Source organism: Drosophila melanogaster, chromosome 2L, assembly GCF_000001215.4.
Source record: "Drosophila melanogaster chromosome 2L".
Taxonomy (NCBI): Eukaryota; Metazoa; Arthropoda; class Insecta; order Diptera; family Drosophilidae; genus Drosophila; species Drosophila melanogaster.
This window is the reverse complement of record NT_033779.5, coordinates 12,204,206-12,217,669: the sequence shown is the minus strand read 5'-3', so window position 1 is coordinate 12,217,669 and position 13,464 is coordinate 12,204,206. Positions and strand designations below refer to the sequence as shown.

Sequence of the window (13,464 nt, the reverse complement as noted above, 5' to 3'; positions counted from 1 at the left end):
GTTGTTGAAGTTTTGCATTTCCGGTATGCAAACACACTCACATGCACACACATTTTAACGCAAAGAGAGTGGGAAAGACCCAATCTGAAGACGTAACAATGTGTAATTGTTGTTGCCCATTGATAAAGCTTAACAGTCAAAAAAGCCAAGAGAGAAGCCAGCTACAGAGCCACAGAACTCATTTGCATTTAACACGTTGACACACAGCAGGAAGTTACAGTAACAATCGGCTAAATGCAACTATGCGATGCCACTTTAAAGCAATGAGAGATTAAACTCAACATTGCAAAAGATTTCTTGTTGAAACAAAACTATTTAAAATACTCAGAAAAATTTAAAAATTGTTGACTGCATTCAACCCAAACTGCAAACTAACTAACTTGACCGCTAAACAAAATACTAAAGGTTTATTAACATGGTAACTGAACGCATTTTCTAACATGAATTAAAGCTCGCCTTTTAAACGCAATCAACTCAACATTAAATAATTAAAAAACCAATGATAGCTTTTTTATGTAACACTACTACATATTAAATTGCTTACTTTAGTGTTGCGTTGCAATACACTTTAAGCTGCACAGTGGCAAACGAATTTACTTGCCGTAAATCAACAAAGGACAAAGGCCAACCGAGAGCCTTTGATTACGACTGTTATCATTTGAGCCTGTCTCTTTTTTTTTATTGCACACACAGACGCACTCCCTTTTTATATAGATTTCTTTTCCACTTTGACTGATTGAATTTTCGACGGCGCACCTAATTGTACACTTAACCGAATGCGACAAAAAGGACCGAATGTATAATTAAAGAAGCCGGGCTCCTTGGTAATTCTCTTTACTTTTTGTATTTAATTTTTTTTTATTTTTGGGTTAATTGCAGAGTTAAATTCGAGTCTTACAAAAGTGTTGCCTACTTAAAAGGGCACACACTGGCGCAAATGTCCGGACGCGATAACGGTACCCAACGACAACGGCTAACGACAATCGACGAACAGGACGAACAAGACGAACGACGCAGGATAACACCGCTGATCAGGACATCCGCACCGTTTGAAAGCACGATTTATACTAAATACTGATTTTCGCTTCGGCAGCTGAGTCGGCAATTGTCAAATTGAATTTCGCACACGCACACAGGGTCCTTTTTGGCGAAGGTCCTGCAGGAATTGGCTCTCTGTTTACAGGCGGCAAACGTTGAGTGTGCTAAAAGCCAGAGTAAATAATTCGATTCTCTCTGGTACATTTTCTCTCGTTTGCATTGAGTTCGGCTCTCCTGGCCAACTCTTCTCTTCCACATGTTGCCATCATAGCAACCTGTTAGACTGAGCCCTGCATCGGCCCCTCCGAAAATTGTCAATTGAATTAATGAATGGAAAACTGAATAACGTGAGTTTAACGCATTTCAAATTGGTGTAATACTAGCTAAATAGCTTAGTAATTTAAAAATAAATGTTTGCTTTGGAACGAGTGCTATAAAAACGTTTCTTTTATTCAATATTAATGTTGCTCAACAAAATTCAAACAGAAATAAATAATGAAAAATCATTGAATGGTGATATTGTAAAATGTGCTACACAATTCATAAAACTATTGCAAGTATTGTGCATAATTCCATTTTAAGTTTATTATAAAGCAAAGTTAAGACAGTACTATTTAAAATAAAAACAAAAAATAACGAAAAAATCAAAGGGATATTTTATAAGATTAAAAGAGAAATTTAACCCCTACGAAAGAGCACGCCTGCGCAGGACTTCTTAACGGTAAAGGGAAATTTAGTAAACGAAACGGTTTGGGAAATATTGTACGGTACAAAAAAGACCAAAACATTAAGTTTTACTCATCAAAATGTAAACAATGAAACAAGAAAACAAAAATAACATTAAATATTATTATTATTTTAACAGCTACTGGAAAGCAAAGTTATGCGAAAGGTAATTCCTTACATTTAAGTGTGTTCCATTCATATAGTAAATATATATAAAAATAAACCCCTACAGTTATTAAGTAAGATAACATCTTACAAGTAGGTCCCTAAGTATCTTAAAGGATATTTGCCTATCATTGCAGAGGGCTGTTATTTCCACAAACAGGAAAAAAGGATAACAACAAACAAGGACAACAGCCACAAACGTTGACAACGAACCGTGTGGCCAGCCGAGGAACAAATGCCGGCAACTTTAACCGCGAAAAGGCAACAGGAACAACAAGAAAAAAAAATAACAAATAGTATTGCTCTATATATAGCAACAAACCCCAATTGAATACTCTCAATAATTGTTGTTTTAACTAAAACTAAAATCAACACAATTAATTACTGCTTTATAGGCTTTAAAAGAAATTAGTTGACTTTCTGTTTGTCTAATTAAGTAAGTTGCTTAATAATATTGTAATGCCCGCGTAAAGGGTAAAAGCACGCAACGAACAGCCTGAATGGGGCAAGTTGAAGTGGAAATGGAATGTAACCAACATCATCCAGCGGCGGAGTAGTGGAATTGGGTATGGGAGCTGGATGTGGCGATGTTGAACCTAGACGACAATAAATACGCAACAAAAACTACAACCATTATGTGGAAATGCTGGGGTAATCAGGTGAGAGGGGGGGGAGCAGGACAGAAAGCAGCCATAGCAACCTATCTCTGTCCAACTCGCAGAGCCATATCATCGCCGCATCATGATGTAAAAACTTTGCCCGCTCGCCGCTTTAACCCGTAGGAAAACCACTAACCCAAGACCCCCGATTTCCCACCTCCCCCAGCGGAGAGTCTGGCCTTTAACACAATTTTTGTTTACAAACTTTTGCTTGTTTGTATATATATTCCATCCGAAATGGGGGAACGCAGGGGAAAAGGCAAAGGACCTCGATCCCCGTTCACAAAGGACTCCAATCCCTCATACCGCCAACCCCACCTCTGTTGACTTTTTCTGCGGCGACGCGACGCCCGCTAAAGTTGCGAAAATGTGTTTTTTTTTTTTTTTGTATATTATTTTTCTTCTTTTCCCTGGCGCTTAACAAGAAAATTCCTGATGCGATTATGAGGCTCTTGTTAAGGTGAGCCAGAAAAATGGGAGGCACAACAACCAGATCGCATGACACAGAGAATGGAAATTCCTTTGTGGCAGCTCCGGTGGTCTACCGAAGCCAAAAACTTGATTGGGAAGCAGCGCTTTTCCTTACTGTTGCCTTAACAAATTTCATAATTTGCTTAATTATGTACACTCAATCTTAATAAAGAACTTTAATTGATGTGCAAGATGTGTTGTAGTATATTATGTATATTAACTTTAATCCTTCGAAAATACTGATTAAAAATTGATGATTACAGCATTGAGGCGCATACAAATTTGAAATGCGATCAGAGTGGAAAACTCTTGTTGCCATCCATATGTGATATGTATTTCATAGAAGGATGTTCACTTCCGTGGAAAAAAACAATGTACGAATCAATTAGCTGGCTCAGATACTCATAAAATTCGCCCCTTTGAAAATGTATCAAATTCCAAAAGGGGCAGCTCCTTGGGCGCCCAATAAACTTCTTGAGCATTCACAAGGAGCAACCGCAGGAAAATGCACTCAAAAGTCTAGGTGACATCGCACACCGCCCGCGCCCCCCTTTTCCCGGGCCGCCCATCTTGGCGAGCGACCACACAATGCAATAACGCCGACAGATTACAAAGTGCACATGTGGTAAGCTCCCGAAGTGCTGGGCGCATTGGGGAGCTACGTGGATGCCAATGGAGATGGGCTCTGAAAATCCATGTAAGGAGCAACGGAAACAAAGCACTTGGAACCTTGCGGTTGAAACCTTGTGCTCTCTGGTCCTTCAATACCCTTTCCCTTGGGATCATTCACAATCCCCGTGGGAAATGAAGATCTTGTAAATGAAAAATCGGACTTTTCTAAGCATTTCTCTTTAAAGTCATGATAATCCTACAAATTAGATGGAAATATAATATAATATATAAACTATGGCGAGGAACTGTATTTGAAACTATATATTACAACGAAACCGTGATTAATCACAATTCTATTGAGCTGATTTCGAAGTAACAATGATGGGAATGCATTAACTTAAGTGTACTTAAGTACTCGGCTTTTTAAGACTTATTCCTTCTCTTATTGAGGTGGCATTTTGCCGAACTCCATTAAGTTTACGCGAAGAACTTTGCGTTTGTGGTCGCTGCTTGTTGCTCCTATCATTGTAGTTCATGTTGTTCGGAGTGTGTCCAAAATGTATCGTTGTCTCCATGTCGAGACTGGTGCCTCAAGCTTCTCAACGGGCACAGGCACTACTTCTACTGGGAGTTGACCTCCACCCAGAGCATTCGCATGCTCATGTGGAAGGGACATGGGAAGGGACAGACGCCCACAAGGCAAGGATATTCCCTTTTCAGGGGCCTCAACTTCAATGGGCATTCAAAGGATACGGGGCTACTCTATTCATGTGACTGACCTATGACAACATCCATTCATAATCATGAAGGACTTGTGCTGATTTGATGATGAAAGCTTGACATAAATAAATCAAATGCAGGAAACACGTCGTTACGTTACTTTTCCATAAAGTTGATTAGAAAGTACAGTGAGTAAAAGCCTTACGCAGAAAACAAAACCAACTCCGATGTTGCCTAGCATCCTTTTTTAATGCGACAAAGAGGCAGTGAATGGCAAAGGACTTTTCCTTTTTGTCCCAATCTATCCATTCCAATAAGCTGCTACCGGAAAAATTTTCTGAGCACAGGGCCTTTTACAAAAAATATCAACGCAGCCTCTGCGAAGAGCAAGCGGATGAATTTGCCGCACGGAGGGGAATAAAGGATCTGAATTGGGAGCAAGGAGCTGAAGGATGAAGCGTCCCCACACACACACATACACAAAGCAGATAAATGGTAGCAAGTTTTTAACAACACCAACGGAACGGGCAGTGCATTGAGCTCAGACATTTCCTGCCCCATGCATGCTCAAACAAAATAGGACTAAGCGATGCTATATCGACTATTGGATACCCAGTAAACAAAAAGCAAAGTTGAAACCATAAATGCAACAAAAATACATTAATGCTGCGACAAGTTTTAAGCATCTTTCATCGACAATGAACTTTTTGTCTATGACATTCATATATACCCTGTAAGTTTCAAGAACAGGGTACTTCAAGAAACAACAACGACAACATGTAAAATTATGCGTCAGTAGGAAGGAAAAGTTTATGGGGTGACCCCAGCAAAGTCGAGGCAAAAGAAGATTCGCAGACATTTACGGTCCAAGTGCATTCATTGCCCCTCAAACTCGCACAGGGAAAAAGGAAAATCGCAGGGGGGAAAAAGGGGGGTTATGGAAAAGAAAAAGCAGGCAGTCAAAAGGCGAGAAAGAGACGGCGCAGAGCACGCAAATATGCCAAAGCTTGCAGAGACAACAAACAGGAAGTACGCATTTCCTGCACTTGAGAAAAAAAAAAACACAGATAAAATAAAAACATTCCAAGGAGTAGGAATCGCTGGGAAAATATGGAGAAATCAGGGATCTGGTGAATCTGGGGAAAAGGGAAACGCAGTCGAGACACAGTAGAAATGTCGCGACGACAACTTTTTGACACAAAAGTGCCCGGAAAACAGTTTTTCTTTAGTTTTCCCAGCCAGTCGCCCTTCGCCGTGAAATTAATTGAAAACGACTAGACCTCTGGGGGGAAGAGAATGAATGAATGAGGTGGATTTGCAGACTTGATCTTGACACTGTCCCCTGGCGATGTCCCTGAATTTTCCAAGTACTCCACCAGCTGGATTCTCCCCTTTTCAATTACAACTGACCCTGCAATTGCAGAAAAATGTCACATTTTATAACTTTACTTGCGCATGTCCTTTAGAAAAACTAAAAAACCTTTAAAAAAAAAAAAATGCAACAAGTTTTCAGTTTTAGATACTAAATCTTAGTTGTCTTTGTAGCGAATTTGTTTACTCAGCAGTCTCGAGCACCTTACCCTCCCCAAATGAGTTTCGTGTCACAGGTTGACCCAGTCGAGATTAAGTGGGCGTTTAATTTGGCAACTTGCAACTTGCCTCCCGAAAAACCAAAGCCCCTCCCCGCAAATCCCATTCCCACCCACCCCCCGCACCACCCTAGTCTATGAAAATACTGCGTTAATGTAATCCACGCTCCTGGCATTTCCGTATGCTTTCGTTTGCTTTTTCTTCGTTGGTTTTTTTTTCGGGGGTTTTTCTTGTTTTCTGTTTTTTTTTTTTTTTTTTTGCAGGACTTTGTCCTCGGCAGTTGCCTCGTAACTTTGCCACTTGGATGATCCCATCCCTGCTGTTATGCTATTTTAGCTTAATCAACAAAGTAAATAAAATGTCCCGGCGATGACCCTTGGTTGGTGGTTATTTTCTGTCATTTTTTATGAACTCAATGTACTAAATGAGTAACATAAATAAGTAAATAAGATTACCGTTTGTACATAAATGTTGATTTTTATAATGTACGCATTGCTAGTTAAATTACTTCAATTAGAAGAAATAAGCAATAGAGGTCCTTCGGAATGGCTTTCTATTGAAATACATGAATAAATACGAGTCTTCACTACTTTCCACTCAACCATACCCACACAACTCATTAAAATCTTTTGAATTTGCCATACACATGTTGCCATGGAAAAAATCAGAACTAAATCAAGCGAATTCACTTTGATGTGCAATAACAATATGCCTCATATGCGCAGGAAAATGAGGAGCTAAAGCAAACCAAACCAAACAGTGAGTGGAAAGCTGAGCTTCCCCTTTTCCCATTTTCCCGCACTGCAAGAAGTTAGTTGTCAACACGGTACCACGTAATTATAGAGTTGCAGGGCTTATAGAACACACCACACGAACACATACAGCCAAAGAAAAATGAATAGCAGTCTTTAATATGCATCTATATTTATTGAATTTATGGCATAGAATAGTTTATAGTATTCTAGAGATTTTGAAATATTTTAAAAATATTTTTTAAAATATCTTATGGTATTTAGCAAAAGTCATTTCACATAGAAATCAAGTTAGGAGTACTATTATTTTCGACGAGAGTGCGCCGCACATCGGGCCACATTTCATTTGCTTTCTAATAATTTCTGTGGAAAATTCCGATTGCACATGTGGGACTTTATATTGGCAGCACTGTGGAAACCAATTAAAATGCTGCACTGGCTCTGATTATGGCCAACGACAACTTTGTGTGGGAGTGGCGGTGTGAATAGATTGGTATGTGTCAACTAAGTGCAGTTAATTAGTGCGAAAATCACTTCAGTTGGCTTGGGATATTTTTTCGCTCTCGGATTTCCTTTCAGCTTTTCGCGCCATTGTTGTTGGCGCCACCTCCGCAACGGAGCGTTTTTCCTTGGCGAATTTTCACGTTAATTGCTCTGCGTCCTGCAATCAGCCGGAAAACAGGAGCAGATGCCGGGAAAGCCAGCTGCTTGCAGGCGAGCTATAAGCCACTCAGGGATTTACTCAATTTGTTGTCACTTCATTCCGCAATTTATTTCGGTTTATTTTCCGTGTTTTACTTTAAATCTACGCAGTTTCTTTTTTTTTGTTTATATGCCACAGTTTATAAAGGAGAAGAAGCATTTGTTAATAGGCCAGGATTTGTTGAACGAATTTTGTTTTGTATATAAAGAAGAAATGAGTATTATTACATTTAAGCATAGTATTTGGCATACGTATACATTTATTTATGCTGAGAAATCCCCGAGATATTCTTAATTTTTCTTATATGCAAGCCCAAAAATTTATCAATCTGACTTAAATTTGAGATCTGCTACAAGAGCAACATGATCGGATGGAAAAACAGCCGATGGTATCGCAGTATTGGCTTTCAACTCCTCCTCCGTTGGCAGTGGCACCACCTTTAGAACTTCGAAGCGATCGTTTTGGTAGAACACATAGTCCAAGCAACCCGCAAAGAGGGTGGTGTAGTGGGTATATTCCGGTGCCCCATAGGCTGATGCCATTTTGAAAGGCTGCGCGAGTTCCACATTCGAAACCGCCTGCTCGGCATTACTTTGCCAGTCCTCCAGTGTTTTTTCGGCGAGCTGCTCCGTCATCAGCTTGTAGATTCCACACTCGGGAACGCTATTGAAATCGCCACAAAATATTAGTCCAATGTTTTTGTGGCTACTTATGTTAAAGTCCTTTATAGCTTTGCTAATAGATTGCTCTACGAATAGCATGGAAAATCCCATTTGCAGCAGGCGAATGTGATCTGCATCCGGATGGAAATATAAATGCGTGTTGGCCACCAGAACGTAGTTATCGGTACCCTTTATTCTAAGCAAACAAGTTTGCAGAGTGGTGGACCGTTCACAGATTCGTTCTGCTAATTGTGCGTTAACTTTGATCTTATTCCAAAGGCTTTCAAATACGGGCAGTGCGGGAATATTGGACCCCAAATGCAGGATTTGAGAATCCAAGAGATCGAAGCGCGAGTTCCGAAAGAAAATTGCCACTCCCTCAGCGCATTTGCCTTTCGGGGCCATTATGCCGTGATAGTTATACGGCGGTTGTTCTAGAATTTCCTTTAAATCAAAATCAAATATTCGCTGATCGACTTCTTGTAGACAGAGAATATCGGAGTTATAACCGATGATCTCGTTGATGAACAGTGGCTTCCTATAGTCTATTTGCAGATACTTTGCCGGGCAATAGGAGAACAGAGTGCTACCGGCATAGTCACTACTGGCATATAAATCGGCCAACAAATTGTAAGACACCACACGAATTTCATTCGATTCGCTCAAAGAATTCGTGGTGTGCCTTTGGCGATCTTGGAATGGACAACGCCCGGGAGATTCCTGCACTGCAGAGTTGGTTATCTTCTCCACCACAGGACCCGTCATTCCCAGTGCATTACCCGGCGTCACCACGAACTTCAAATGGTAACCAATATCCTCAGGAGTCACTAGATATTGAAATCCTTCTCCGCACACCTCCCAATCGGTGTCTGTGGGCTTTTTGGCCTTGAACCAAACTGCTTTGCTGAACTGACGTTCTCCGAATTGTATCTGAACATTGGTGGGGTATATTACAAATCCTGCCAATATGCATGAGGGCAAAAATTTTAGGGATGAAATCCACGGTGGATTGAACACCAAATCGTAGACCGTATCTAATACCTGCAGTTTTACATTGCTGATATCTTGGGTGACGACTAGATCCTCAAATGTTAATTCATTGAATTTTTCACCATATTTGTCACTCAGAAGTTTAACATTGATTTCTGCCGGCGGTTTGATTTTTGATTTTTTGCAGGACTTTGCAAGCCTGCCAATAATATTACTCTGAATCCTGGCCAATATCGCATCAATGGGCTCATTCATCTGGCGACGGAAATTGAATTCCCGGTTTATTTTCAAATTCTCATTCACAAAGCGAAACACAATGTCCAATTCTTTGGTATCACTTGCATTTCTCAAATAAACCTTCTCCATTTTACCAGCCAAGGAAGTGCCACAAAATCTGGACAATAGCGAAACTCTAGTTGGAGTTTTATTTCCGAATAATTTATCAGAATTGCGAACTATGTTTTTAAACAAAAAAAACCCCATCAATGTTGCAAATGTTGGAGCGAAGATCGGCGTTGAAGAAGAGAACTTCTCTTAGTTGACTTGTTTTTCGCCGTTTTATCTGGGAAAATTTTGGGTTAGACAACTTTACTTGGTGCACCGATGTCGTAACAACTCACTTGTCCAGATTTAGTTGCAAAATTAATCACATTTAAGTTGTTTTACACCTATTTACAATCGGCAAACAGTCGTGTTGCACGAAAACACCGCAGAAATTAGGCGAAACTGCGCCGATTTCGATAAAAACGAAGAGAGATTTTTACTTTTTCGCTCTGCCACGCCGCGCGATCAGCTGTTGTTTTTGGCATTCACAACGAAACCAACCACATGCTCGGCATTGAGAAACAGCTGATCTTGAGAGAGCTTCTGCCATTAGCAACGTTGAAGCTTTGACGCAAAAGCTTTTAATAAAAGCTTTATTTAATTTCAAATCTTGAAAGCAAAAAGATTTCACTTAAATATTACTTTTTTTCATAAAATTATAAAGCTGATAAATATATGAAGAGTTGCTATGATCTGAAATTGAACATATCGAAGAATAGAAGATTTTTTCTATGAAATAGAAAAAAAATTTCTATATAGGAAACGTTTATTCCTTTTTTGTGGTCATTAGGAGGAACATTATTATTCGCAAAATATACACCCGAACAAAACTATAAAACCTCCTATTTCACTTCAGTTGAAAACTATTTTCACGGCAAACGTCGTAAACATTAAGCTAAGTGTTACGATCCAAATGAGACATCTTGCCCCAACGAAGGAAACTCAACTTTCGGCCAAGTTAAGAAAGGACAACTGAGACGACGGCCATAAAAATTCGAAACAGAAGCCAGATCATATGTGTAGAGCGTATTTGGCAAAGGGGTGGACCAAAGGTATGGAGCACACAAGTGCATAAAACGCCGAAACAAGCCAAGAGATGACTTGGCCAGGCCAAAAAGGAATTGGCTTGGCCCCGAAACAGAGTCAACAACTGTGCGCCACACAAGAGTTTGCCAAAAAGATTGCACTACGAAGGAGCAAATGAAAAAATAAAAATCAAAAACAAGAGAAAAATCGCATAGAACTCTATAAAGGACACAGAGGACCAAAAAGGACAACAACCTGACTGGCAGGGCAAACGAAACCAGTTGAAGAAATGTTGCTGACACCAAAAACGAAACTGCAGGAAGACGCCGATGATGAGGATGAGCCAGGGAATGAGGCTAAGCCCGAGGATGCAGAGAGCATCCTTGGGCCCGAGATGTGGAGCAGAGGCGGTAAGGACAACAACGAAATTAGTTAGCACTTGAGAGAAAGCAGCTTTGGCTCAGTTCCAGGACTCGTTGCTGGCTTACAACACCTGCGGGAAAAAGAAGAGGACTTTTAGCTGCTCCTTCTGTTCCCTACTCCTTTCCTATTGACCCGAACCAGAGATGGCCAAAAAGCTTCGATTAGACACAGTGGATGGAACAAGGACTAGAAACTAACTATAAGTCATTTAAGAGTTTTACATATTGAACATTTTTTAAGCAATATTATATACACTTTTCAAAAATTTACCAGCATTTATATTGAAATTAAGTATAGATGATTATATTCGATAGTATATTTCTGAGATATAAAGATTAAAATCCACCAAAAATCAGCAAAATAGTTAGCTCATCTTCGACAGAAGTGGTGAAAAGCAAGTTCTTGGAGGCAGGCGGCAGCAATTAAATAGCTTCGAGCACTCCGAACTCAATTGCAGCAATTTCAATAACCGTCGAGGACACTCAAAGGACGGCAAGGTCCTTGCGATAATCTGTCATGCAGCGTGGAAGCCCAAGCACCGTGTCGCACACACCCACTCACACACACACAGCACACAGGACGAGTTCACAGCACACCAACCCACTTTCCATTCACACTCAAGGACAACTAGAATATCCGCTTTTGGTCTGAACACTTGAAGAACTTTCTTGCACTCACCTATTTCACTTGCTGCGGGAATTTGCTATATTTCTTCTTATTTTCCTTTTTACACTTGTAGAATTTGTAGCCGAAAGCGGATAACTGGGCTATTTCATTTGTAGTCTTGTGGGGGTAAATACTTTGTATATTTTTTTGTAGATTTTCTTCTTAAGAATTATTGATAAAAGCATGGAAGAGTGACGCGGTACGGCCGAAAGGTTAACACATTGAGAATTTTGCCACCAATAAGCCGAAAAATTGATAAACTTTTATAAAATTATATGTACGTTACACAATCTGATTTGGAAACACTACAACTAAAAATCTATATTGAATCGATTTGACAAGCGTTAGCGCAGCCAACTGGGATGCAAAGCTCTCGCTGTTCATTTTTTATTTTTTATGAACTTTGCTAAAATAAAACTAAATTAAATTTAAAAAAAAGCAAATGAATTGGATACCATAATTGATTGCTATCACTGATTCATATCAGTCGTTCAGCTCACCAAGTCGAACGTTTGACATTAGCAATAAATGAATCAACAAATATAAAAGTTTTGCCAAGAAAGTAATTTGCTAAAATTGGCGAGTCGAGAAAGAAAGTCAAGAGGGTGAGTGGAAAAAAAACCGAAAGAAATTCAATGAGGCTGAAAATTTCCTGGCTCGATGCCAATTGAAGGCAAAGAAAGAAAACAAAACTCGAGTTTCTAATCAATTAAAAAATACAACGAGCGGCGGCAGGGGCAAATCAAGAGTAGAGGGTACGATTTTCGGCAATAAATAAATTACAACCAGCATGCAGTCAAAGCGATTAAATTGAAGGGGAGGCTTCCAGGACTATCTGATGCCGAAGAAAGTACAAAACTTCACTACGTCTGGTGCAATTTTAATTACGACTGCGATAGGAGCAGGTCGAAAGTAATGGCAAGGAGCAAAGACACCAGTCACGAGATACACAAACTCGTTGCGACTGCGAGAATACCCCGTATCTTATTGTGTTGTTTATAGAAAATGTAGGAAGCTACTTTTTGATGATTACATGGAGTCTTTCTTTCAAATTTGCATGAATATTTCGAAGAATATTTACATGAATTGTTTGAAATCATTGCTATATGGTTGTAGATTTAAAATTTCCAAAATAAATACTACTATAAACGTTAACAAATTTTATAAAGATTATGTTACTTATATATTATTATATTATATATTTTCTCCTCATATTTCAATTTCCAAAACCCTAATATGATAATATCCCTAATATCCTAATATATCCCTAACTTAAAACTTCTTTATAGTACCATTTACAAATGAATTAAATTTTAAATCGATTTCAAAAAGGCTTTTCTTGAAATGTCCTTTTGTCATTAATCAAAAAAAAATCTCTCAGTTGCAAATTTCTTTATCGTAAATGCAACATGATATTAAAAAAAATTAAAAATTAAAAAAAAAAATTGGTAACCCATATTTGATCCAAATTACTCCATGTGTAATATATCCTTAGCGCAACTTTTACAGGGTATAGCAGGGCGAAAGGCGCCGAGTCGACTAATCCTTTGGCAAAGTCTTTGACAGTTGTCTTAGATTGCACAACAACAAAGAGGAGAAACACAATAACATCTTCATTATTATCATTATCATTGTTTCCAGCACTGTGGGATGAAAAAGTACAATAAACGAATAAGTACAATAAATAAGCAAACGAAGAAACAACAAACATTATCGCACATCATTATCGTTGTCATTCAGAGAGCGTCGTTCCAGCTTAAAAAAGCCAGCCCAACAAATATATGTATATATATATATACCTATATATATTTGCTTTATTTTGGTGTTTAGTTAGTTTTTATGAGCGTCATTATTTTCGCTTGCCATGGCGCTAAGCATCTTAAGTGGCTCCTGCTCCCGCATTTCCCTCCTATTTTTTAGTGGAGCACTTTCCTCGT

General features: G+C 39.2%; 2 protein-coding genes across 7 annotated transcripts in view; both read right to left on the bottom strand.

Moving 5' to 3' along the window:
- bru1 (bruno 1) overlaps positions 1–13,464 on the bottom strand; it is a 138,435-nt gene that overhangs the window by 95,769 nt on the left and 29,202 nt on the right. For 3 of the 5 annotated variants that reach the window (NM_165002.2, NM_001414076.1, NM_001273475.1), the window contains exon 1: positions 11,540–11,827. The exons of the other annotated variants lie outside the window; for them this stretch is intronic. The gene's annotated coding sequence lies outside the window, so the exon portion shown is untranslated. Of the gene's footprint in view, positions 1–11,539; positions 11,828–13,464 lie in introns of those variants that run through there. 5 annotated transcript variants of the gene reach the window in all.
- On the bottom strand, positions 7,560–9,961 carry CG31759 (uncharacterized protein). 2 transcript variants are annotated; one of them, NM_165001.3, is made up of 2 exons: positions 9,709–9,961; positions 7,662–9,650 (listed from the first exon to the last, which is right to left on the bottom strand). In NM_165001.3, exon 2 carries the CDS (start codon positions 9,452–9,454, stop codon positions 7,760–7,762), a length of 1,695 nt encoding a protein of 564 aa, NP_723736.2. In that variant the 5' UTR covers positions 9,455–9,650; positions 9,709–9,961; the 3' UTR covers positions 7,662–7,759. The 2 variants fall into 2 exon arrangements, with proteins under 2 accessions (NP_723735.2, NP_723736.2); NM_165000.2 differs by having other exon boundaries at positions 7,560–9,751.